We start from the raw sequence: 27,777 nt of genomic DNA on the forward strand, positions 1-27,777 counted from the left end.
CTGTTTCCTGGGAAAGTGGATTCAGATCTGTCCTGAGATAGTCAACCCACCCTGCCCCCCCAAAAAAATATTATTAAGGGGATATGCGTGCAATCCCGAAGGAGCAACCCGAAGTTTGTGATTCTGCGCTCGCTCGCAAGGGTGGCGCAACCCGGTTTCCATGGAAAGGAGGATTTGGGTTCGGGATGTTGTAAGTCGCTTGGTGGAAACCCTACCGGTCCTTTTGGCTGGATTTTCCACGGGGCTGCAGTCCGGATCCTCCGCAAACCGTTTCCACGGTCGTGGGTCGGAGGAGGGACTTATTGTATCCCAAAGCAGAAGGGCGACTGTATCGCTCGCCACTTTGCGCACCAGCCTCGTGCGCGCAGAAGCAGCTGCCCAAATTTTCGCCTGGAGCAGCGCTTGCTTGGGAACCGCACCGGCGTAGTATCCACTGAACTTTGGTGGAAGCCTCTTCAGGGTTGAGAAGAGCCAGATCAGACCGGTTTCTTAAAATAAATACTTTTATTTATTTATTTTTTTAAAAAGTTTTAAAACAAGCCCGCAGTTCTCCACCTACTTACCTGGACGTAAATCCCAGTAAACACAATGGGGCTTCCTGCTGAGTAGATACACACATATATGATTGAATTGTCGAGAGAATTTACACGTGTAACCTTCAGAGCTTCCCTGAATCACTACAGAGTTTGCTTTTAAAAGGACAATCGGATTGTTCATCTGTAAGAAAATGTTGCTTGTTTGTTTTTCTTAACTTTTTTTTTTAAAAAATGGTATTCCGCTCTCAGACATGCCTATTTACAGCTGCCCTTTCTTGCAGCCAAATCCCTTTTGTGACGTCCCGTATTTTTAGCTCCTTGGGGCTATTTTTAGGCTTTCCAGATGTGCCTCTTTCTTCGAAAGGGGACCCCCCTCCTTCTTTGACAAGGTTAACCCTGATTCCGGAGCCTGGAAGAGGAAAAGGGACACGAGGCACCCTCCCTGCCCCCCCCAAGCCCGAGGCTGGCACTAATTTTGGACAGGCTTTTCTTCGCCGGGCTAGCCTGTTTTTCAGCCTATTTTCGTTTCCACCGGACGCTCAGCATCACGGAGGATGCAATCAGAAGCCGTTTCCATGTATACTTTATATGGAAACGGCTTCTCGTGTGTGTGTGTCCCCCAAAACACACATGCACACCTTCCTTACTTTAACAGCAACTCAACCGACGCGTTTCTAAACAAACAACCCCCGTATCTCCAAAGTTCACGTAACTTTATCTTGGGTCCTTGCAAAAACCCGTTGACGGGCTTCCTGGCTCTTGTGAAAGAACCACCTTATCTATGCAAAAGTATCTTTACCTTTGCAAAAGTTTGAACAGAGAATCGCTCCAAGTGAGCAAACGGTGTGTAAATGACGCCTTTTTGGGTCCCCCTCCCTACCTTTCACCTTCAGATATCTGAGTCACCTTTCCAGCGATTGTCTCCTGGGTGAGAATCCGGATTTCCTCCTCCTCCTCCCCCCTCCTCCTCCTCTCTGGTCGGCGTCGGGTCTCCCCCGACAAAGGACACCGAATTCACAGTTGGCTCAGCCCCGCTTGGCACTTTTGCGCGAGAGAAACCGACTGGGAGCGAGGCGAGAGACCCCGGCGCGCCTCGGACGCGCGTCTGTCGGGCAACTGGCGAAGGCAAGCTCGGGACGGAGTGCTAATTCGGACCAAACGGAGCCAGAAAAGCAGAGTCGCACGGCTTTGGGAAAGGGGAGTTTCACCCACGGCTTCTTCCAAAAGGAATCAAGACTCTTAAACAAAAATAAAAATCCAACAAAACTCATATACACCCCCCCAGCCCCAGAATTGTCTTAAAAAGAAAAAGGGGTTTCTTCATCCCGAGATATTAAGATATTTGGGTTGTTTTAATCAAATGAGAAGAAACGGATGATTTTGAAAGGGGGGGCGGGCGGGCAGGAGAGAGGAATATGCACAGATTTAATATAACTTTTTTACTGTTTTGGTTTTTGATGTTCCAAACTTGGGAGAAAGTTTCCAGCTTCTAAAGTCTGACAGAGCAGTTTGTGGCCTCGCTCGGTGCATCTCTCCAAATGTTTATAAGAGAGCAATCCAAAAATGATCGGATCGTGCCAGATTAGAGACCGCATCTCCTTCGAAACATTGTAGGGAAATTGCTTGATTGTTCTATCCATTGCAATTCGTATCATTCCACGTAATGTCGGGTTGCTAACTGCCCCGCTACGCAAAGTTCTAATCCGGAACATATGGGAAAGTGGGATTTTCCCTGGCGCGCTCCTCGGTTTTGGCCAGCATCCCGCGATGCGGAGGTGATCGAAAGCAGGACATTTCAACAACAAATCCCCAAACCTCCCCTTTTAATTTAAAAAAAGTCAAGATGAAGGCTCCCCGTTCAACTACAGCGCAAAGCGGCGCTCAGGATCGCGCCGTCGAAGCGCCCGAGCGCGGCTGTAATCCGCTGCGGTTACCGTCGCGGCCGCTAGTGGGCGCTGTGGTTCCACGGAATTGTGCAGGGAGGCCGGTTCCGCTTAGCAGCGCAGACCCGGCGGCGGCCGGGTTTGCGGAGCCGGGGAACCTGCCGCGCTGCCGGGTCGGGCCTCCCTCTCCGCGGGCTGCTGCCCCGCTTTCCCTGTCGTGGGAAGGGGGGGGGCTTCCATTTTTCAGCCGGGCTCCACTCTTTTCAAGGCGCGCCACCCAAAGACTCTTCCTGAGCGCCCTCAGACCCCCGGGGGCCGTGTGGGGTTTTTTTTTGGGAGGGGGTGATATGCGGGTGGATGAGCAAGAACCGAAGGGAGAAGGGGAAAGCCCCGTTTGCAGCCCCCCGAGGTGGGAACGAGGAGCCCCTCAGCAAAAGGAGCCCCCGCTTTTCCATTAGAAACCAGCGGCGCTCAGGTGTCTCCGAGTTTCGGCGGGGTCGCCCGCTCGCCTCAGCAGTTTCTGTCACGGGCTCCTCTAATGCGTGCGAGGGGTGGTGGTGCGCGCTGCGGCTCATGAGGGGAGTTAAGCCTTCGAGCTTCTCAAGCCAGTAGTCCTCAAGGGACTTTCGCGAGGGTTATGGCGCTGTGGAATTGCGGACCGGCGAGCGCTGCGCTCCAGACGCCTGAGGAGCGCCGGTCTGTCCGTCCCTCAAAGTTTGGGAGCCCAAAGAAGCCTCCCTCCGCTCCCCGCTTCCCCAAAGCCTTTAAAACAAAGGTTTTTGTTTTATTTCAAAAGGAACAAAAATCTAAGTGTGCTTTTATTTTCAAAATAAAAATACTCGGCTGGGAAAGAGCGTTTGCGACCTATCACGATCCCCACCCTATGAGGTGACTGACTGGAGCTACTGGATTACCTGTCGCCACCCTTCCCTCCCTCCCTCCCGCCACCCTCTCCCCCCCCCTCTCCCCGCGCGCAGGTCCCGCCCCTTTCGGAATGCGGGGCCTGAGCCTGGGCGCGAGCTTGGCGTAAGTGACAGCGGCGTCGCCCAACCAGCGCCGCCGTTGCCGGGGAAGGGGGGTGGCCGCGTTTATAGAGAGGAGCGAGGACGCGGCGCTCGGAGCCTCACTCTCGCCTCTGGAGCCAACGAGGAGTCCGCGGCGGGGAAGTCCGGCAGCCCGCGGCGAGGAGCGCTTGTAGCCGCGCGGGGAGAAGGAGGAGGAGGAGGAAGCGGACCACAGCGCGGGACGAGGGGAAGTTGAAGGGGAAAGGAAAGCGGGAAAGCAAAGAGAAAAGGGGCTGCTGCTGCGGCGGCGAGCGAGAGCGCGCCTTCCTCGGTGCGCCTTCGCCAGCATTCAGCGCGTCGCCTCGCCTCGCCTGGTCGTCGTAGTCTTCGGCGCGGGCGCTGGGAGCCCGCCGGAGCCTTCTCGCTTGCCTCGGACGCCGGGAGGAAGGCTGCCTATTTTTGCGGGTTGGTTTTGCCCTCGTCCCGGGCCAAGGAGAGGATGAAGCCCCGTGGATGCGCCGGGCGGGACCTGCTGCGTCTCCTTCTCCAGGTGGATTTATAGAGGCGGACAAGGACGCGCCGACGGGGGACTTGGGCGTTCCGGCGCTTTTCTCCCGTGCTCTCGCCGGCCTTCGCTCCGGTCCTTGGGGCGGCGGCGGCGGCGGCGGGCGTCTCTCTCCTTGGCGGGCGCTTCCAGTTGGGGATTGCGGCTCCTCCTCCTCCATGCCGGCGCCCGGGCGCCCGACGCACTGAGCCGGCAGGGCGAGCTCCTTCCCTGCCCGGGATCTGGTTGTGGCTCCTTCTTCTTGGCGGAGGAATTGTGGACGCCGCCTTCGCTTGCCTGGTCGTCGTCCTCCTCGTCGTCGTCGTCTTCCTCCGCGGAGTTGGCGAGCCTTTGGGACAGGACCCGGCGGCGGCGGCAGCGCCCCCGACCATGGTAGCGCGCCGGGGGGGATCCCCGTTCGGGAGGTGCTGCTGGGGGATCTGGGTGCTTTTGTGCCGGACGGTGCTGGCCAGCTCGCTGGTGCTCGAGCCCATCTACTGGAACTCCTCCAACTCCAAGTAAGTGCGCGGGGAGCCCGGATCTCTCCCCGGACCGGGGTTTGGGGACGGGGGGCGGTGCGCAAGGACAGGCAGGTGGGTGGGCACGTCTGGCATCCCTCGCGCGCCCAAGGCCCTTTCGCCAGGCCGCAGGATCTGGTCTGGGTGCGCTTGGGGATCGGTTCTGCTCTCGGAGCAAATGGAGGAAAAGTCTTGGCCCTTCTAGGTGGCCCGATCCTGCATCTTCTACAGGGCGCACAGTGCGGAGCTCTGGGCCTTGGTTAGCGGGTGGCGAGGCTCTCTCTCTCTGGTACCCGTGCGTGCGTAAAGGAGGAAGGTTCAGCTATTTTTGCTACGTGCGCGGGCGCGCACATCACCGATCCTAAACGCACCGGATTCCCCCGATCCACAAGCGAAGGTTGGAGCCAGAGCCTGCCCTCTGGGTCCTACTCTCGGGTTTTTCGTGCGAATGAATGGAGCGCCGCGGAAGACACTTGTGTGTTTATTCTGCCGCTGGTTTTGCGGGAAGGAAAGCTAACCAGAAAACAACCCCGTTGGACCCGGTGCTGCGGCGCCCAGGAAGCTGGCAGAAGTTTAGACAGTTTTGAGGGCAGTGCTGCAGTGGTGTGGAGTGAGGAGCCAGCATGAGAAAGTAAGGAAGGGTGCCAGAATAAACCAGCTGTTCCCTCTCCACTGCTACATAAACTCCCAGTTAGCTTGACCATTAGGTGAAGTGAAGTCTCTTAGATCCTTGGGAACAGGGCTGATGAGTCATGATGAGCCCAGCTTTTTCACTTCTGGCCTTCCATTACTAAACCATGCAGAACAAAGATTATGGAGGTGGCCCCAGCAGGGTCAGAGCATGTCTCTACGCATAACTGTTGGAGTGGATTGAGATAGTTTCTCCAGAAAACCATTGATGCAGTAAGGCAAAAGGTGGGAGTTTGAGAGGAGTTTCCACCTTGATTCCAGTGGATTTAAGATCGTATTTCTATGTGCCACCTATCAAAACCTCTGGGTAAAAAGACTAGGAGAAGGCATGGCCTGTTTGTAGTTCAGGAACATGTGAATCCATGAAATGCATGCAGCGGTGGACGGCAAATAGTGAACTTTAAGTATACTTGGAATAAAGTGAGGCTTCTGGGAAGAGAGATTTCTCTTGCTTTGGAAGATGTTTTACTATAGATAAAACTGACTATTCAAACTTTGAGAAGCCTCTTTAGGGTCAGGTTTCTTCATTCGTTAGTGTGTGTGAGAGAGAAAGATGTACAAGTGAAAGTCTGGCCGGTGTCCTCATCGGGAGAATTAATTTTCGAGAAGATGTGATAACGGTGCCTTGTTTAATGATGTCTTAGGAAGTAGTTTATTCAAAATGAGCAGAGCACAACATGCCTATAAAACCTGAGCAGGCTTGCTGGATGCGAACAGAAGACAGGCTCTCCTATAAAACACGGTCAAACGGCTGTTTAAATACCTTTAAATGAGCAACGCGTTGAGGAAATGGTCCGGTTCACAAGTGTGAAATAGCTCTTCAGTTGTGCGCCGTGTGTGTTGCTTGCAAGGCTCCATGTGAAATGACTGCAAGTTTGGATTTAGACCTAGAAAGCCAAAGGAGTTTATTCGGGAAATCACATTCTGACTCCATTTTTCTTCTGCTCCCTTTTAGATTTCTTTTCTTGTCCTTTTCCAAGGAAAGGAAGATTTACGAGCAGGCTTCTGGACCTTGATAACATGCAGGGCTTTTTTTTTTTAATGTGGAAAAGCAAAGAGGGCCATTTGTTTTCATTATAATGCAGGAGCCTTGGTCCATCTTTAGCGGGGTGCAGTGTTCTGCCCAGCGGTGCTTTCTTCCCTTCCCTAGGCAGACATACAAAGAAATTGCTTCTCTCTCTCTCCCTCCTTCTCTCTCTGTCTGTGTGTGCAGAAAACGGTCCTTACTTGCAGTTGACACTATGGATTTGAGCTTGTTGTTCCAGTTCTCTCTCAAACCTGGAAAATGTCAGATAGGACATTTGTGTTTAAGCAAGGAAGGTGCCTCTTCTTAAGGGGAAGATGCATTTCTTGAAATTATTGGGTATTTGTTGGGAGTGGGGAAACCCACATAGCTGATAGCATTAAGTTTAGCCTTAGAGGAGAATGGCATATTCTCCCGCCTGCTGCTGCAGTCTAGTGATCGCTTTATTCCTACAGAGGTCACTCTTCCAATACATATCGGTATTCTGCTGTACTGTGGTCATTATTCTTCTGGCTGCTTCCAGGCCTAACCTGCCTTCGCGGCGCAACCCCCCCCCCCACTTTTTACAGAAAGCTTTCCTTTTCAGTCTCAAATGGCCTGACTCGCTATTTACAGTACATGGCCTCGCCCTCAAAGCAGTAATTCTATCTAACATCTTCCCCTTGTTGCGTAAACTCATAAAAGGTCGAATGTTTATCAAGACTACAGTCAAATTACTTGTGCTTTTATTCCCAACTTAAAATACAGCACTTGTTTGTCCGCTGATGTGATTTTAAACTTTGTTTACCCAAATAGATTAGTCTTACTCAGCGCACTGGCAGAAGCATGCTAGAAGTGACCTGAGGTTTGTGCTCTCTCGCTCTCTCTCTCTCTTTAAAAATGGCTGTGGCCTGTGATTTTTATAGGCCTTGTGGAGGCCTGCACTTAAGGAAGATTTTCAAATGCAGTGCATTATTCGTATTGCTCTAAGTGGTAGCAGGATCTTCACTTTTCGGAGAGCGTATTTCAGTTTAGAATTCATCACTGTTGTCTGCCTGAAGAAGAATAGCTAATGTTTCCTTATTAAATCGGAAATAAAATGCAGTTGTCTTCTGGAGAGCTTCCTTCCCACCTCAGTACCTTCTCAGGAGAATGTTAAGACCAATTCCAAAGATAACTGTTTAAGTGTTTAATTCATTTAATGAAGTTAAATATGAACCGTTTATGATTCCTATATCTATTATACAGGGAAGCAATAAAAGAAAGAATTTTAGCCAGGCTCATAGTGGATATGTGATAAGACTGTAGAAGAAAGTAATCCAAATTCCTTCATGGCCTCCTAAACTGCGATTGCTCTGCGAGTTGCTTTAGTGACCAGAATTTTTAGCAGGTGGTGTGGAAGGGATGACAAGAAGGTACCCAGATTGTATTTTCAATAGTATTCTGCTGTAACCTAATAGCTCCTTCATTTAAATATTCCATGTTTTTGTGAGTGAAGGATACATTGCCTATATTGCTTTGCCTAAAAGGTGTGAGCATATAGGTAGGTGGAAAGGAATATTTTTTCTTGGATGCTACTTTTGTTGTTGTAAGGCTTCAGACAATGAGAAACCCAGGTTCTAGGAAAGCATAGCAAAATAGACTTTTAGGTCACAACAGGGACACTTCTCAACATAGGATATTTCCCTTCCTCCACTCTCATTTCCTCAGTGGAGCTAACATGACCACAACTGCCCAACTTAATAGTACAAACCACAAACTGCAGTTTATTCAGTACCTTTTAGTTTGAAGTGGATGGAGCTTTCCTTATCAATAACATTGGCTAAATTGATGTTGCCTTACCCCTTAAATGGAGTAGTTCTGTCAGCTAATCATTTTTCTTTATCCGCCAACCCTGGGACTATTTTCCTTAGCAAGATGTAATTTGACCAAGGGAAGGCAAACAAATAGCTAAATAATATCTCTGATAACCTATTACACGTGAAAATCCGCCACAGTTAGCCTGAGTAAACACTAACCTGTCAAGGACTGATAAAACGGCCTACAATTGAGGGCCCAATTTAAGCCATCTTTTCAGTGGCAAAAACCAGCCTGCTTCTCATTGTTTGTTTGTGAAATTCTTATTTTTTTTTTGTAGGCAAACAAATGCACATTCACTGCTGACTGAATAGCCCCTTGAACTGTGCTCTGCAATTTGTGTTTGGGTTAATCTTGTCGGTTTTAATATGGAGAAGTGGGGGGCGGGGAGGGGACAAAGTGCCAAGGATAGAATGAATTGTTAGTGCTTCCACATCCCCAATTCCTTGCATTTTGTCAGGATGATAAACTGTAAGTAATGGACAGTCTTGCTTCACAAGAAAACTCTGCCTACTGGAGCAGAAAGAGCTTGCTGAAATGCTATCTTGCCGCGCGTTTGGAAGCACTCCTACTTGACAAGGATTTATTTGGGAATCCTGGAGCTTTGCTTCTTAATCCTAACCATTATAGAGTTACATTGGAGAAACGCAATATATTATATATGAAGATGCTTGGAGCTGGCTCACACACTGGATTATGTATCAAATGGTTGGGTACTTCCTTCTGAGCTAGCAAATCTGAAAATGGAACACTTGTACGCCTCTTCTTTGATAGAGCATGCAAGTAGCATACCCCAAAACCTTTTAGGTATTTTTTTGCATTAACTAGGCTGCCAAATCTCATAAAAATTTGCCTGGCAGCGGCCTAGTACTTCCAGCGCTGAGCGAGCCAAGACTGTTCCTTTTAACAGCTATTTCTTGTGTGCTTTGTACCAGTCAAGCTGAACTTACCAAACCAAAACACTTTGTTTTTTCAGATTTCATCTAAAACATAGGGTTGGATCCCAGACATGTCATGCGTAGGGTAGACCCACTGAAATCAAAGGCGGTGAAGTTAGCCATGCCTTCAAAGGATCTATTCTAAACATGGTTACCTCCGTATCCAAGCCACGATTTAGCCACTTACTGCTCAAAGGCAAAGTCCCAGGCAGCACAAAACTTATTTTATTTACTATGCTTGTAATCCTGTGTATTTCCTTCAAGGAGCTCCTTCCAACTCTATCATTCTCACTCACTCGAAGCTCAAGTCAGTGTACATGGTTCTTACCCACCATCTTATCTTCACAACAACCCTTTGAGGTTAGACTGAGAGGTCTGGGACAGGCAAAGATCACCACTGAGCTTTGTAGCTGTGGGGATTTTAACATGAGTCTCCCAGGTGCTGTTCTGAGAACACTAACCACTAGGCTGCTACGCTACACTGGATTTAGGTATGTTTAATCAATTCAGTGTGGTTTACTCCCAGGTAAAATGTCTATAGGATGGCAGCCTTTAAATGCTGTATGTTCCTTACAATGTTTGCAAGACATTAACATCTTACTTTGGGTGACACTCGTAAACATCTGCATGACACTTAGAAAATTTCTTGACTGTCATTTTTCTACGGTCAGTTAGAACACACGATCGGTCGCAATCAAAATTGCTGTAATTACAGCAATCATCTCAAAGCCTCTTATCTGTATGCCTTCTAAAGTAAAGTTCTTACCTGGGAGTAAGTCCAATTAAACTCAGTGTGCCTACTTTTGATTAGACATGTCTAGAATCACATTGCCAGTTCAGTAAAGGTAAATTGCTATCATATGAACTTGAAAGTAAAGTCATAATAGGAAAGGGCGCTCCCCACCCTTTGCCCTATTTTAAGGGCCACAGAACAACTTTCTGCTCAGGAAACAGTTCTTGAATAGGAAATTGGTAGAAAGTTTACCTCAGGATAAGTCTCTGTGAGATGTTGCACCTTTAGGAAGTCTGTTAAAGATGCTACAATTATGTGGGTTTTTGTGGTAGATGGGTACAGATCTAGTCTTGAACAAGCTTGGCTACTTACAACTTTACTGATGCAAGCAAGAGACATGATATTCTGGGAAAGAAGAGTGTTCAGAACTCCATTCCCCCCCCCCAATTCATTTATGGCCTTTATGTAAACTTGCCATTAGCATGATGTTAGGAAGGCTTGAGTGGTTAAACATTTTGATTAAAGCATGGGAACTTAATAACTTTAAATGTTATTGGAACTTAAAATGTTTTCATATTTTCAAGTTATAGATTCCCCCCCCCCAATTTGTATCTGGCAAATGTAAAGTAGACTGCCGGGGGGTGGGGCGGTGTGATGGCCCAAGACAGTGTAAGAACTGCTTGGAAAGAAATTTCCCGTGGCTCCATTGTTTCTCTGCAAAGCTGGTGCACACAAAGACATAACGCTATTCATCCCTTCACCCATGATGGAAAATGTAAACCGTTGACACGGTCCCTCTTGTTTAACTTGTTTAATTCTCATTTTAAATTCAGTAGTATAGCGGCCGTGTGAACTCTGGAGATTTCTTTGGTAATCCATTTTGTAGTTCCGAATCAAAAACAAAGTGAAAAGGTCTGACACAATTTGCTTTTATTTTTAGGCAAATCAACCCTGCTCCTAGTTAATAAGGGGATTACAACCCAGACTAGGCCTTTACAGATGTAATGTAAATCAAGGGCAGGGTATAAAGAAAGTGATCCCCTTTGATTGAAGTATGGTAAAAAGGCATAGAGAAACTAGCAGCGGTAATCTGATTGTATGGCAATAAAACCACCATTTTCTGTCTTTCAGATAAAAATAATGTGGTAAATCCATGCAGCTCATAAGATGTAAAGGCAGATAAAGGGGGATGCCATGGCAACATATAGATTAGCTTGATGTTAGAAATGACACGTCTATGAAAGGAGAAACTAAGGGTCTTGCTTCGGGGCTGCAAGGTATTATGTGAGAATTGCAAAAAAAAACTTGGGGGCTGGGATTAGGAAGTATGAAAGGCCTACTTGTAGCCTGGCTGGTTGAAGCAGTAAAGAAAAGCTGCTCAGTTCTTGCTCATTGGTAGCGTATAATATGGTAAAGGTAGATTTCATTTACTGCCTTTTTTTATTGCTCGAGATTTGGGCTGATTAAAACTTGGGATCACTGCAATTGTTCTGGCATAGAAGTTTTTCCTTTTTAACTCCTGGCCCAGCGGCGACGGTCATTCTGTAGGATTAGCTGCACTTGGGAGTTTGTTTCCTTAATCTATTTGGGATATTCAGGCAGGGACATGCTGGCAAGGAACAGAGAGCAGAAGGGATAGGTGGCATTGAGGTTATCTGAAAAGAAAAGAGAGGAGGCTTTTGATTCTAGCCATCTTTCAGACAGGGCCCTTGCAGCTCGCACACCACAGGAGAAGCTAAAATAAACATTCCACATTGTCCTTTCCCCTTGGCCAGATGATCCTTCTGGAGATTTTTTTTTTAAAAGTTGTTTCTTATTTCGCAACCCCTGAGAAGAGAAAAGAAGTGGAGAAATCCTTCTTTACATTTTTCCAGACACCCCAAATAAACTTGAAGCGCTTAATCCAGGTGGCATTTATTTCTGAAGGGCTGAAGCCTGAAGCTCAAATTCCACGGTGGACCTAGTTCACTTTAGAAACAGTTGGATCAAACTCTGTTGCATTAATTTCAATGGAATTAGGCCAGCATAAAGGAAGTTTACCCCTGCTGACTGCCATATATCCTTAGGGCTTGTAGTAGCTGTAAAAGTAAGAAAAGAAATGGTTCGCTGCAGCACGCATTCTTCAGTACATCTGCTTTTAACTGCCCTTTATAAAATAACATAAGACTCCTGTCTTGCTAGAGCCCTCACAGTTAGTAAAAAGAAACCAAAAGCCAGTCAACTATTATTACATAATGAGCCACCATATTACAGACGAGAAGCTCCTTCTTTTATCACTTGTCTGTGTGATAGAAGAAGCCAAATAAATTGTAAGGCTACACGTAGAAAAACAAAAGGCAGTTGGTGTAAAGTAGATCATGGAGTAAGTCTGGCAAAAACCCACATGTCAGCACTTCCTTGCTAGCTGTAATATGTTGTTTTTGTGGGTTACTGCGCTTTAGAGTTTTGGCATGTTGAGAGAAAGCCAACTGATTTCACCCCCCTCCAAACCTGCAGCATTTTTCTTTTGCAGAACCTCTTTGAAACATTCTTTTGACCCATAACCATTTTTCCAAACCCAAAATTGACATGCTGCTCAAAGTTAATATGGTTTAATAAATGCATTGGTGAGGGTTGAGTGTATTTGTGTAATGTCTAAAGTCTCATGCACAGCGATGTTCTCCAGTGTCCCAGCTTAACCTTCAGAAATCTATAGCGAAAGATCCATTTCTGCTGCAGATACTATGCAAAGCTCAGGGGCAATGCCCTCTACTTTACAGGCTGGTCACATCCAAGCACCTTGCATTCTGCATTTGACAATGATTGCTAATGGGCTATTCAACTAAAGTATTTGCTTGTTCACAGGGAACAGGGCATGATAAATGTCCAGCAAGCTTGCGGCCTCCTTCAGCTTTTCAAATGCAGACTGGTGCATATTTATGGAAGGCAAATCACAAAAGAAGCAGCTGAATTACTCTGGCCTTACCCTTTCTGTTGGAACAAGGGTTAAAGTGATTAAAGAAATAATGCAAGAACCAATGTCATTTGTTTGCTAACCATTATCCAACATTTAGCTTTCGAACCTACCTGTCATGTCACATTTCAGAAACCTCAAAGATAAAACTGTGCACATTTAATACTGCATAGGAGAAGAGGAAATTGTTTATGAAGTGCTTCCTGTGCAGTAGCCGTCAAGCAGGCTTCTTTATGTCATCCCCTCTTGAAAGCAAGTGTGGATGCAAATCTTAACATTGTACTTACCTGTATACACGTCTTCAAGTGCAGTACATGAAATTTTGCAGCTGGGAGATAGTTCTTTCTGTTGCAAAGCATATTCACAACACACAAAGGAAGCCATTAGTGCTTGATCTGTTGCTGTAACTAATTTTTCTCTTAAAAGCAGCAAATTTTTGTGGCTCTCGTTTGTCCATTCCCTTCTTTTAAAACAAACAAACCCATAAATTGAGACTGTTTTACATTAAGGGCCCACGGAATAACTTCTGCATGCTGGACATGCCATCATTTTAATGATACCGAATTATGTTACCATTGCATTCCTCTGAGGTCAGTGGAAATCTGGGTCTAACTCAGTTTTGGAGACAGTATGTTGTAGCAGTCAATTTACCTTTTGCTTTGCAATCCAAATGTTTTGTCCGTTTCAGAAGGAATGGTTTGACTCCAATTATAGAAATATTTATAAAATGTAAGTGTTTACACATGTTGTGTGTTGCGTGAAAGGCCACAATTCAGGCCTTTTGGATTATGGTTTTTCCCCCTGTAGTACATGCCCCTCTGAACTATTGAGTACCCGAGTCATACAGCAGTCTAATAAATGCATTTCCATACTTGCGTTGAAATTAATGTGAAGCTTGGATCCAAGTGACTCTGGTCATGATGCTGCTGAAAGATTAAGGGTCTGCAGCATGCGATGGGTGATGCAATGAAGCATTGCTATGATTAAATGTACCCTCCAGCCCATCCACCTTAGGTCTTCACTGCATCAGATGTTTAGACCCAGATTGCACAGGTTGCTTTCGTCCAATCTCTGAGAGTACTTTGGGTTATCCAATCCATTAAAAGAAACATTATCATTAACATATTGCTACAACATTTTTCAAAAGACATGCGTAATTAAGTCCTCAAGTCAGCTCCCATTAGAATAATTGGAAATACATTAGGAGTTGGGTTAAAAACAAAAAAGAGAAGAAAAGCTGGATCAGCTCCTAAAAAGTTTATACAGTATTTAAGGAGTTGAAATTCAGTTTCCTGCTGATTCGCAGCTGTTGCAATTTACTTTACAGGAGTTATAACATAGCTAATATGTAGTACAAAGTAGCCAGTTTAACTAAAAAAAGAACTTGAGTGGATTTGATAAATGGTGCAGTATCCATGTCCTGTATAGCGTGTCTACACTAAGATTACAGCAGAGGGAACATTGCGAACATTGCTGCAGATTCTTCCTTTGCTTGCTTTCCGTAAAAGTTCAACACAACACCTGGACATCTTTGACCTGTATCTAGTGGTAACAGTTAGAAAGTAGCAGGGTGAGTGGAGCAGTAGAAGTTTGTTTTTATTTCTAGTCAAGTGTACCTGCGTGGTTGCCTCATTTTGGTGGACCTTTACATTGTAAACAAAACATACACATGGCAGACTTGACTACTTAATGTTAATAATAATAATAATAATAATAATAATAATAATAATAATAATAATTATTTTATTTATACCCCGCCCATCTGTCTGGGCTTCCCCAGCCACTCTGGGTAGCTTCCAACAAAATATTAAAATACAGTAGTGCACCAAACATTAAAAGCTTCCCTAAACAGGGCTGCCTTCAGGTGTCTTCTAAAAGTCTGGTAGTTTTTCTCTTTGACATCTGGTGGGAGGGCGTTCCACAGGGTGGGTGCCACTACCGAGAAGGCCCTCTGCCTCGTTCCCTGTAACTTGGCTTTAACCTGGAAGCAGCAAAAAGCCATATTTTAAAGTTTGAAAAAGTTGCCTTCATATAGCTGCTTCTTGCCCAGAATGAACTATATATAAAGGCTTGATGGGTTTATTTCTCCTCATTGTGCCCAAAGAGTTTAAACAACACTTGCGAAACTGCAGAGCTATTAAGAGGAATAGACAAGAATAAACCCCAGGGTCACATCCTCTAGGATCTTCCAGCTATCAGTGTCAGGTTTGTGCTGCATTATTAATCCTTGGTTAATAAATCGCATCGGACTGATGACCCTTCTTCTGAAGCTGTGGGGGGAAGTTACGGATAACAGCCAGCTTGACTTCTATTAAAAACTTGTGTGTGCCCTTTTAGAATTAGAATTAGAGAATTGGAAAACACACCATTCTATTCTGGATATAGAAACTCCTGCCAGTTGTGTGAGCAGAACATCCAGATGTGTCCGGAACGTTTTGTATTCAGCAAAATCCAATGCCTCAAAATGAGACTTAAGTCCATGCTGGTAGTAGTCTACAGTAATCCAATAATAAATTGGGATGTACGTATTCTTATTTTTATATAGCATTATTGATGGGGTTAGCCAACGTGGTGCCCATGAGGCCTTCAACTGGCACCTGGATAATGTCTTAGCACCCTCTCCACTAATGAAAAGTGTGCAGTTAAAGGTGGAAATTGGAAGAGTGTTCTCCTCCACGTCTTTCTAGGCACATTTTCATCATACCAGATCAAGCTTTAACCCAGATCTCATGGGAAAGTAAAGCATGTGTACATGCAGTTTCTCTTTTTCTTTCTGTTGTTGTTGGTGGGGTGATCTGGAGGTATAAGGGCAAAGGGACCCCTGACCATTAGGCCCAGTCGTGACCGACTCTGGGGTTGTGGTGCTCATCTCGCTTTATTGGCCGAGGGAGCCGGTGTACAGCTTCTGGGTCATGTGGCCAGCATGACTAGGCCTCTTCTGGCGAACCAGAGCAGTGCACGGAAACACCGTTTACCTTCCCGCTGGAGCGGTACCTATTTATCTACTTGCACTTTGACGTGCTTTCAAACTGCTAGGTTGGCAGGAGTAGGGACTGAGCAATGGGAGCTCACCCCATCGTGGGGATTCGAACCGCCGACCTTCTGATCGGCAAGTCCTAGGCTACCCGCGTCCGATCTGGAGGTATATAGGGAGAGAATTCACCAGTGGGGGTGTTGTCCACAGGACTCAAATCAAATTTTGCAAGGCATGCTTATACAGTATATTTAAAAGATTTATATATTTAAAACATTTTTACCCCCTTTCGCCTCTGCTTGAGGCAGCTTGAATTGAGAACTGATGTTACTGGGCAGCCTGTGTATAACTAAAATAAACAGCATTGTGAAATGTTGCAACATAAGCAAGAAAAGTCAGTTCCCTACCTGTGGTGCTTCCCATCTAAATTTGGCACAGGGCTGGAGGGGAGGAATATTTTTTATCCCGGCAGGCCAGACTGTTGTCTTTCCAACCCTTCATGGCCAAGATTGACAAGTGGGAGGAGCTGCCCATCCATCCAATCACCCAACATCGCAATAGTACCAGGCAGCAGTTTTTGCCCACAGGGGTCCTCATAAGCTTGTTCAAAGCGCAGGGCAAGGTTGCACTTTGAGAGAAACTTCTGAAGGCTTTGTCAGAAGCCCCTCTCAAAGCACAACTCGTATTGATTAATTTTTTTATGTATATATTTCAACAATCCCAAAGTTTGAGAGTGAGGAGCATAGATGTAAAGGTGGAGTGTCATGGTTAAGTTGGCTGTTCTGCTGAAGAGCACTTAAATTCTTTATGCACATTGTCTCTAGAAAATGACATTGCAAGGAAGCTCTCAGAGGATGAAACTGTAGGTGCGCAGCTTGCTAGAAAAAACAGAAAAAAGAGTATTTTTGCAAACGTGCTTCATGTTATATGAGATAATTCAGTAGAGCAAGTTCAATCAAGATTGGAGATGTAGTAGTTACATTTTTTAAAATGTGGTGATCTGTTGTGGAACAATCCCACTGAACCGTGGTTACCCAGACCTTCATGCTGATTGCGAAGGGGCCCCCGTAACAATTCAGGGCCCCCAAAATGTAGGTCCACTGCTGAAGTTAGGTAGGAATGACTTAGCAAAATGGTATAATGGGCCAAATGGGGAGACTACTATATAGGCAATGGATGTGCACAAATGCAGTGAATATGTACTTGGGCATGGACATTTCCTTTGATGCATAATTCCATGCTGACCAAAATGTTTTGCGCATGCTACCTTTGATGAGTCTTAACCATGCTGGGGTGAAGGCAGAAACCACCAAGAGCCCCCTCCCCATTTCCTATTGTGCAGAGTGATTCTCTTCACCACAAGCCCACTGCTCTTACCAGAGGTCTCAGAGGCAGGAGAAAGGTCTCCTCTTGCTTCTGTAAATTCCAACATGGTGAAATGTCCTTTGGTTTCAAGTTACTTCATTTCACAGACAACTCTTGAGAGAAGGGGGTTTTTTTGTGTGTGGATCCTTCATGGCATTGGAAGCGACTGAGTTTGTGAACCCTAGAATGAGTTGTGTCCATTTCTCGGTTACCCAGCCGTGTGCCACAAAATGCCATTTTGCCAGTGGGAATTCTTGCTGCTTTAGCAGGACAGTCGTTCTGCAGAGCGCCAGCTCACAATGCCAGCATTATGTCACCAGCTGTGATGTGCTGCTGCAGGAGCTATTGGGCCTCGCCCTGAACACACATTTGGCATGGAAAAGGGCAAGCAAACAAATCGACTTCGTTTTGCAGCAAGCTAGCACAGTTCACTCCCAAACATCAAAACCTTCATTAAAGCTTACCTGCTTTGGCAAGTGGGGTTCAAGGAGTCTGGGCAGTCCTGTACATAAATCTGCACATTGCTTTACTGCTGGCTCTCATTGAGTGAGGTATCTTCACTACAGGTCTGCTTTGGCTGGTGCTTACCATCTGTTTAACTGGTGCCCAAGCAGGGTTGATTTGTATGCCTCAGTGGGCAAAATTGCCATTTGGCATTAGCATCACCTTGACTCCTGCGAGGGGCTCTGCCGTCCTTTTGCGTCTTCTGTCCACACTCCAGTTGTTTTCTTCACATTTAATTAATTTTCAGTTTTATTTCAGGAGCAGTCTGGTTTAGTCATTCTACAGAGCTTAACCTTTATCTCTCTCCCCCCCTTTTTTCTTTTCTCAAGGTAATTCTAGATTTTATTAGTGAGCTGAGCAGGGAAAATCATGTTGGCTGGCAAGGCAGCCAAGCTGTGTGAGAGAAGGGTTTTTGTTTTTGTTTTAGCAGCACAATCCTATGCACCATCTACCTGGAAGTTAGTTCCATTGAGTTCACACCATGAGCAGTTCATTGCAAGCAGCAACAGTTGCCTGATTGTTGACATTTGTCAACTGCATGAGCAAAAACATGTCACCTGGTCAAAGCTGTCAACTTTTCCCTTTTCTTGCAAGGAATCCTATTCGGAATAAAGAAATTTCCCTTAAAAAATGGGAAACGTTGACAGTTATGTGCCTGGTGCCATTATTATTATTATTATTATTATTATTATTATTATTATTATTATTTATTAAATCTGTATACAGTTGTACCTCAGCTCCCGAATGATCAAAAACCGGAAGTGAGTGTTCCGGTTTTTGAACATTCTTTCAGAAGCCGAACGTCTGGTGGGGCTTCCGCGGCTTCCAGTTTGGAAGTTGCATGTTTTGGAAGTTGAATGGACTTCCAGAACGGATTCTGTTTGACTTCTGAGGTATGACTGTACAGCCCTTCCTCTGAAGATCACTGGGCGGTTCACAATACACAATATAAGCATGTCCCATTCTGCCCCCCAAAGGGCCTGCATATCATTTGGACCCACTTAAAATGGTTGCCACCTGTATAAAAATATAAAATGAGAACACCAAATAAAATAACCCCCTTCCCACAAACACATTCAAAAGGCCATAGAATATTAATCAGCCAAAGGCCTGGGTATAGAGAAAACATCATTGTGATCTGAGGAGATTGAAATGTGGGTGACCCCATGGGTATAGCCAATTAAAGCAATAGAAATACTTAACTAACTGACCAATCAACTGCCCCCCTAACAAAAGTTCTGCCCCCCCATAAGATTCTGGCTACACCCATGGGTGACCCCTTCCTTTCAAACTTAGCTCACAAAGACTGGGTAGGTGGGTGGAATAGGTTAGGTCTATTGGCCAAATTCTGTTCCTTACACTGGCATACACCATAGGCTTTTATCACCCAGATGCAAAGCACCACACACCTGCGTCCAGATGCACAACTCCCGTGCCTGAGTCACTGCCTAATTTGCCTCACACCCTTGGGAGAGATGGTTCCAGATAAACACTTGGCAAGACAGGAGGAGTAAAAATAGGCTCAGCAGAAGGTTTTTCCGGTGGACCCAATTCTGTTCTCCCTCACCCACACACAGGAATTGTGACACAAAGCCATTGTTTTCATTAGGCCTGGCCTGTGTGCTATAATGAACTGACTTTGTCCTTTTTGAGCCACTATAATTGGGCATCAGAAGGATTCCATATTGGACAAGTCTTTAGTGAGAGTATACGTACTCCAATGGCCTCAAATGTTTTTGTCGTTCATTTTTGGCTTCTAGCAGTCTACGGTGTTAAATATATTCTGGGTGCATCTGTGGGCGTGTTCTTTGTGTTTTTAGATGTACACTTCTGCTGTTTTACATGTACAGTGGTACTTTGGTTTAAAAACAGTCCGGTTAAGAACGATTTGGTTTACAAACTCTGCAAAACCCGAAACAGTGTATTGGTTTGAGAACTTTACCTCAGTCTAAGAATGGAATCTGAATGGTGGAAGGGCAGTGGTGGCAGGAGGCCTCATCAGGGAAAGCGCGCCTCGGTTTGAGAACAGTTTTGGTTTAAGAACGGACTTCCGGAACGGATTAAGTTCCTAAACCGATATACCACTGTACACCTAAGAATGGTTTCTTGTCAAAGTACTTGGGAAAATGCACACAAAAAAGCAAATGGAGGTTTGTGTTTTTCCTGTGTGTGAAGCACCAATCTTGGGTCCCACCAAACTATGCTGCCCAAACTGTGATGTACTTGCTTGTATATTAGGTGTGTGTCAGTGCCTAACACACCACCACGGGATACAAGGTGAATTGTGGTGCTGGTGTGTTCCATGGTTGTATAGATGCCGGGCGATAATAAACACCATGTTCTTTATTTATTTTCACTTTTACAGAAAACCTTTTAGTTCCATCTTGCAATCCTTTTCACATTTCTTCTGCCAAAGTTGTAGTAAATTCCCTGACTAGGAAACTGGATTAGATCAAGATTACACATGAGGGATTTAGTTTTGGTTTTCTTTTGGCTCTTTCCTAACAAATCTTCCCTACAGTGTTTTTTGGTGTGTGTTTTTTTTTAAAGTTGACGATGGATAAACAGTTTGAATGGGAATACTTGTGACACAAAGATGTTTGGGAACTCTACATGTAAATTCTAAAATTTACCTGAAATGGATTTGCGGTTGATTCATTCACTTTATATATGCACATTCTCAATTACCTCAGGAGATCTGCATGATGAGTACCCTTCTTCGGGTAAAAAGAAGCTTGATTTCTGTACTGGCAGAACCCTGCAATTTTAATTTTTTTGAGGCTTGTGACTGTGTGTATCTTTTGGGCCTATGCACAAGTGTGGTATTACGAGGCGACTGCAATAATCAGTTTGTGTAGGGACAGGGGAAAGTAAGTTTTGGTGTGAACTGGCCACAACTGCTGACACTGCCATTGTTAGAAATGACTGGTGCTACACATCCCAGCTTGAAAACAAGTGTGCTTTAAGGAAGCTTGTGGTTTCTTCAACTAGGCAAAAACCACATGCTCTCTTTCTCTCAAGGAACAGCAAAACCAGTATCTCTTCTGACACATAGTCAGTGCTTGAACATTCCAGCCAAAGGACAAGGGAGTCCCCACCCTCTTTTGTTCTTGCTGTGTGACTCAGAACAAGACAGCACAGGTGCTGACAAATTGTAGTTAAGAGGAAGGAGTCTCAAAACTTTTAAGGGTTGCCTCCTTACACTCTTACGTCTTGAAAAGGAGATTTCTGAATCAGGGACGCTGAGCTTCTGCTAGACTGCCACAGTCTTGTTGCATTGTCTCTACCAGCTTGGGCTTGTGATTTATGGTGCCCTTTAAAAAGTGCACTCTGGCAGATACCAGCTGGTCTCTCTGCAAACCTGGTAAGAGCTGAGATTCAGAACTTTTGAAAAGAAGTGCTTGCTAGGCTTACTCTCCACTCTCTCTTCTTACACACTTAAATCTTTACATCTTTGCAAGGAAAGGGCGTTTCCTGCTTCCCAGATTGCAGAGCTCCCACAAGAATTCTCTTGAGTCAAGATATATATATATATCTTTGCAGCAAGCTATGGTGCAGAGTATTTTTATTTTATTTTAGGCACTGTTTTGGCAAATTTGCTGCCATTATTTAGACAGAATAGCCATAAAACAATCTGTGCAGTATATTTTGAATAGTGTGCATGCGAAAACACATGCTGCGCTTTGAAGCAGCATCAAGCTCTTCCTGTATTCTGTGGCTACAAAACAGAACGTCAGTCTTTATATCGAAAGAGAGTCTGCTTTCATTGCAGTGCAGGTTCGGTTGCACAGTGCTGTAGGCAGTTAAATTTAATATTATTGTGACTTCTTTAGTAATTTTAGGATGACAGAAGGAAATGGATTAAAGTTTAAATATAAAGGCACACATGGCTTTTGTCAAATGGAGTCCGAGATTACTTACGGAGGGAGTGCCTTCTTTCCCATTGTCAGTATGAATTAGTAGTTTTCAAATAATCAGCCACTAGGCAATGAATTCAGTGTCTTGTCGTCAAAAAAAGGAGGTTTACAGAGGCATGGTCACACATACAGACCTGACAGTGAAGTTACAGTTCAGAACTGTTGAACTGGTTTGGTGCTGTGTAGGCTTTCAGAATTTGGGTTTCTCATTCATTGTGCACTTGCATAAAAATATTTTTTTGTTTGTTTGCCACTATATAAAGACCTGGCTGGGGGCGGGGCGGGGGAGAGAAATAGCTATATGCATTTAATACTCTACCCTTCAGACTCTGCAAATGCAGCCTTGTGGCCTCCCAGCACATTGCCTCCTTGCTATGCCTTTCTTTCCGTAACTATAACAAACCAGCCTCTACTGTTTTGCCTTGGAAATGTCCAAAAGTAGGTTTGCCTGAAATAACAGGAAAGACCCCCAAGTGTGGATGTGCCTATACAAAGGCAGGTGATTTCTGTTTAACCCCCTAGTCACTGACTTGTTCTGTAGCTGCTTAAAAATGAATTGACTCACCATCCCTACGGTTTGCATCTTTGGCAATTACTATAATGCTTCAAAACACAGCGTTTGACAGCCTATTCCTGTGTGAACCTACAGCTCTGTTGCCCTCTTGTTATCTTGCTGGTATTTAGAACAGTGCATTCATGCTCAAACCTGTTCTAATGTTACAAGTGCAAAAGGGGGCAGTAAAGTGCTATCCAGAAAATGCTATCTTTTTGAAGAGTGGGGATCTCCTTTTTTTTATTGCAGATACTCATTTTACTCTCAATTTGTTATCTCAGTTATTCATTGGTTAGTTATTTTAGGGGACACTTTTCTGCATTTAGTGGTTTTTAAGTGTAGTGGATGTGTGTTTGCAAAAGACTTACCAATTTTAACAATAAATGCACTGGTGGGGAATGGTACTTCAGCTCCTGTCTGAAGTTGCTTTGCCCTTTTATTTTTTCCCCTCTTTTTGCAAACGGCCAGAACTCTCCCGTACATACACATGTCTGACAAAGTGCTTTTGCAAAGAGCTTCAATCAGTTAACAGTTTCTCTTATGTGTGCTGTACTTCCAGCACTGTATTTCTATGGAAACTATGTCCCCCCGCCCCTCCACAAAAGAGGGGAAGAACGTTGAGAGTTGGGGCTGACATGAGATGTGGAGAAGTAAAATGTGGAGTGGGGTCAAGGAGTCAAGTGTTGGGCTCTTGGCCAGAGGTGCATGCATGATTCATCAAGAAGTGGCAGGAATGAGCATCTAATTGCCCTCCATTTACCAATTACTTTTTCCATCTGCTCATTCTGTGGGGCCATTTCATCTCTATAAGGATATGCCCATGATTTTACTAAAGGTGTACAGTGGTACCTCGGGTTACATACGCTTCAGGTTACAGACTCTGCTAACCCAGAAATAGTACCTTGGGTTAAGAACTTTGCTTCAGGATGAGAATAGAAATCGTGCTCCGGCGGTGCGGCAGCAGCGGGAGGCCCCATTAGCTAAAGTGGTGCTTCAGGTTAAGAACAGTTTCAGGTTAAGAACAGACATCCGGAATGAATTAAGTACTTAACCCGAGGTACCACTGTACTATGTATGTATATGTATACATATCTGTGCATGTAAGGGGGGGAAAGTATACTGTATGCATATGTAGCTATGATTCCCTATCCCCACCTGCAGAGCAGGCAAATACAATATTATAGTGTGATGTTCAGCAGTGAATTCTGGGGAATGCAGCTTCCTCCTGGTGGTTTTCTGATGCTGGCATGAGTCCACTGCAGTTGACAAGATTCATGTGGCTAAAAAAAAAGTTACCAGAGTGATAATGCAATTCTAAAATAGAATATTCATCATATCCATAAAGCATTTTTTTTTCATTTAGTAGACCAAAAAAAAAAGGGGGAAAAAAGACACTGCTGCGCATTAGCTGGTTCTTTGTGGGAGCTGAAATTGATTTAGAAAATGGAACAAAGCTCTCTAGTGTGACAAGTACTTACAGCATTCCAGTAATTGCTCAGCACAATATTGCAAAAATAATAAATAATAAAATGAAAATAGTTGTGATGTTACTATGTAAGGAGGTCATTTGTAAAAGTACCATTTATAACTCGTCATTTCCAGCTAAAACAGGCTGTCCCTGCCCCCCCCCCAATAAACGATGTGTGAACTGCATACCTCCCAATTCACATTCTTTTAAATCTTAGATACCCAACGTAAAACAGTCTTGGCTATATGAGAGTAGTGTAGGCGGGACAAGATTCTGTATATAGTTTTTCATTTGGGAAAAGCTCTCAGCAAATGATACTGTTGCAATGGGAAGATTATTAAGCGTGCTGCATTGCTGCCAGTCTCTAGGCTCAAATTCATGTGTTAAAAGTATTGCATGAAGCTTTAGCCTCTCCTCATGTTTTTACAATACATTGTCCTGCAATGTGCGTTTAAAGAAATGTTTTTCCTTTCTTACATTTAGCAAGTAAACAAGAGGCGGTTTACTAAACACTATCAGTTGTAATCTCTTGGATGTAAACTATTAGGCCCAGTTCATTTAAGTGTCTTGATGGTGGAAGACCCTGCATAGTGTTAAGTTCGGTTGTCAATATCCGCCTAGCAAAATGGGCTTATGAAGACCCTTCAGCGCAAAGTACTGCTGCACAGAACTGTTGTAGGAGGACTAGGAGAGTGACATGGTAATATTTTTCACATATGATGATAAAAGTATCCTTGAGCTCTGCTGGCCTCGCTTGTATACCCACGCGAATGTGTTAATGTGGGATCAAGAAGGCATCTTGAAATAGGATGTGCCTTTGTAGCCAGTATAAAGACTGCTCTGTATTCTCAAGTGAAAACACACTTCTAGTCACGTGTGTGAAAATACTCTCAGAGTGAAGTAGGCTGGTGGTTGAGGTTGGGCGGTAGTTTTGTAGCTGATTCAGGGTCCACCTGGCTTATTGTGGGGGGGGGGCAGGCACTGTGTGTGGCAATAATGCAACAAAACAACAACACCACAAATAACTAGAATAGAGATAGACTTGTAACCATTCAAGCAACAAACATACTAAGGTGCCATGTGCAAAACAAAGCCTGGACATACTGTAAACATGGAGTGGATAAATGTACAACTGTATCTTAACAAGTTACATGTGCAATAAACGTTTATTCTAGTTATTATTCTAGTAAATTTGGTTTTATACTTATAAGCCAGTTTGTGGTGTTGTTGTTTTGTTGCACATTTGTCACCACATTTGATACTTTGTGTATATACTGTGTGTGGCAAAGCAGCCCAGGCATTTGAAGGAGCCTGCTGAATCGTCGTTAATCTGGCTAATTTTAGCTTTGTCTGTTTTATTTTGTATTAATGCTTATTTTATATTTATTTTAATGTAACCTGCTCTGGGATTAGGGCTGGGTGATATATCGTCCAAAACAGATTTGAAGTCCAAATCATGGTATTTTGTTTGTGTGTGTGTTATGGGGAAAAAAATTACAATGCAGGAAAAACCATGAAGCCAGCCAATGCCTCTCCATACCTCCATCCTTATTTCAGACATTGTGACATACCAGTGTATCGTGATGTTTAGCTGGCGATATATCACAATGCTGAAAACCAGATATCGCCCAGCCCTATCTATCTGGGATTGCCTTGGCAATGAAGTATTTCATAAAAATGCATAAAGAAGGAAGTTCAGTAACCATGGGAACTAGAAAACATTAGGAGAGGCAGAGTACACCTAAACTGTTGGGGATTTTTTAAAAAAAGTCATTTGGGAAGAGAGATTACAGAAGAGTTGAGGCATGTACAGATGCAGCATCTGTAGTGTCTTGGAAGTCTTCATACTCCTGTGGCAAATGATACATATGAGTTGTTTCCTGCTATTTCATGTTTGTCATAATATGTATATTACTTGGCATCCTGACACGGTAGAGGAACAGCCTTCCCACACTCTTTTACCACACAGGTAATACAGTGGTACCTCAGGTTACAAACACTTCAGGTTACAGACTCCGTTAACCCAGAAATAGTACCTTGGGTTAAGAACGTTGCTTCAGGATGAGAACAGAAATCGTGCTCTGGCGGCATGGCGGCAGCAGGAGGCCCCATTAGCTAAAGTAGTGCTTCAGGTTAAGAACAGTTTCAGGTTAAGAATGGACCTCCGGAACGAATTAAGTACTTAACCCACGGTACCACTGTATAGCATATGAAATGGATCCCACATGGACTTCCTATTTCATACGTTATGTCATCTGTGTGACCAAGGTGCCTGGTGTTCTTCCACCAGATGGATTCCTCCGTTAAATAATTTCTGGCAAACAGGTTTTTCAGGTTTTCAAAGATTTTCTTAAAATAAATACAGTGGTACCTCAGGTTAAGTACTTAATTCATTCTGGAGGTCTGTTCTTAACCTGAAACTGTTCTTAACCTGAAGCACCACTTTAGCTAATGGGGCCTCCCGCTGCTGCTGTGCTGCTGCTGCGCAATTTCTGTTCTCATCCCGAAGCAAAGTTCTTAACCCGAGGTACTATTTCTGGGTTAGCGGAGTCTGTAACCTGAAGCGTATGTAACCTGAAGCGTATATAACCCGAGGTACCACTGTACCTCTTCCCCTGAAGAACAGCTTTTGCACGTTTGAAATGCATTTGGAATCATGGACTGAATATATTTTGTACACATGCATAGGAGCCTGGTGTCCTCTTTTCATATTCTAAGCATCACTTCATTTCATTTATAATGAGCGAGCATCTTATGTTTGAAATGTCACCATTCAGACTCACATTTGGGGAGTAAAAACAACAACAAGGAGGCTTTTCTTTTTTCTTTTTTTTAAAAAAGGAATGAAAACAACTTGACATCTGTTTCTGAAGCTTGTGTATTTCATGTTCAAATCGCTTGCCCCAGTGCTTTGGTATAGAAACTGGCTATGCGTTGGCAAAGGGTGCCATCAGTCTGTACCTCTTGGCTGCTGGAATGGTTCCTAGCAGCCATATGCAGCTCCATATTTTCTGTTGCAGGAGCCACGAGAAGGGCAAATAAGGCAGACAAAGGGAGATTAAAACCAATTTTGTTCATCAGCTCCATCTGGTTCTGTATGCCAGCCCTAAAAGTAATATGTTCTCTGTCTCCCCTTATCTTGCATCTATGTACACGTGATTAACAGCGCACCATTTGCTTGTTTGTACCCTGTTTAATTTCAACGGGGTTCTTGTTTGAATGTAAATTTGCGGTGAGAATGAACAGTGAAACGGCTGGAGGTTTTGCATTAGAGCTCTAGGGTTTTGCATTTGGATTTGGTGCTTTGCATCTCATACCTTTGCTCTGGAAGATAACCCAACAGCTGCAGACATAATGAACCTACCCTTCCTGTGCAGCTTTCAACTGAACTCTTTAGAGGACGTGGCCTTGCCATCATTGGTTTGGCATCAGGTGTGGGTTTGGGGAGACTTTTGCTCTTGTGTATTAGTTACAGTTCTGTTTGAACCAAAGTTTTTTAAGTTACCGTATTTTTTGCTCTATAAGACTCACTTTTTCCCTCCTAAAAAGTAAGGGGAAATGTGTGTGTGTCTTATGGAGCGAATGCAGGCTGCGCAGCTATCCCAGAAGCCAGAACAGCAAGAGGGATTGCCGCCTTCACTGTGCAGCGATCCCTCTTGCTGTTCTGCCTTCTGAGATTCAGAATATTTTTTTCTTGTTTTCCTCCTCCAAAAACTAGGTGGGTCTTGTGGTCTGGTGCGTCTTATAGAGTGAAAAATACGGTAGCTAAAGCACTACCACCTTCACCTTTTTCAAAGTGTTGTCAGGGAATCTGACTGGATTGTGGATATGTAAAATCTCTAAAGACTGTATGTCCCACACAGATGGTGGCACAAGTACACCAGCAGCCTGTGCTTCATGAATGCAAAACGTCACAGAATACTTAATGCCACAGTCCATAAATCAATTAAGCCTTGCTTTAAGGTGAATCAGAAGTTGTGGTTATTCCAGTTAAGACAGTAAAATCATTTAAAATATTTACTGATGGCTTATTGTAAAACGCTTACACTCTGCCTTTCCAAAACAGCTCAAGGCTACCTGAAAAGCAAGAGAGAGAAAAGGAATACTAAAGATAAGTGAATGAATGGGACAGATCAATTAAAAATACAATATATTTGAGGTCTTGTGGGAGCTACACTCAGAAAGATACATCCATAAGACCCGTTGTAAAAGCCTGTCAACAAAAAAATCACTAAAATTATTAACAGCCAAGCCTTTCTACCTTCACAGAGTACCTAAACTTTCTGCCCTATTAAATTGGAGTTTACATAGCTTTCTTATTTCTAAACTTCCTCATA

General features: G+C 44.3%; 1 protein-coding gene across 1 annotated transcript in view; it reads left to right on the forward strand.

The window, feature by feature from the left end:
* Window positions 1–3,733: 3,733 nt before the first annotated feature.
* EFNB2 (ephrin B2) overlaps window positions 3,734–27,777 on the forward strand; it is a 55,610-nt gene continuing 31,566 nt past the window's right edge. Inside the window, 2 exon segments of the mRNA XM_053384439.1 lie at window positions 3,734–4,083; window positions 4,085–4,485. Coding sequence (XP_053240414.1) covers window positions 3,937–4,083; window positions 4,085–4,485 — 548 coding nt within the window. The 5' untranslated portion in view covers window positions 3,734–3,936.

Source organism: Podarcis raffonei, chromosome 4, assembly GCF_027172205.1.
Source record: "Podarcis raffonei isolate rPodRaf1 chromosome 4, rPodRaf1.pri, whole genome shotgun sequence".
In the NCBI taxonomy this organism is placed as follows: Eukaryota; Metazoa; Chordata; class Lepidosauria; order Squamata; family Lacertidae; genus Podarcis; species Podarcis raffonei.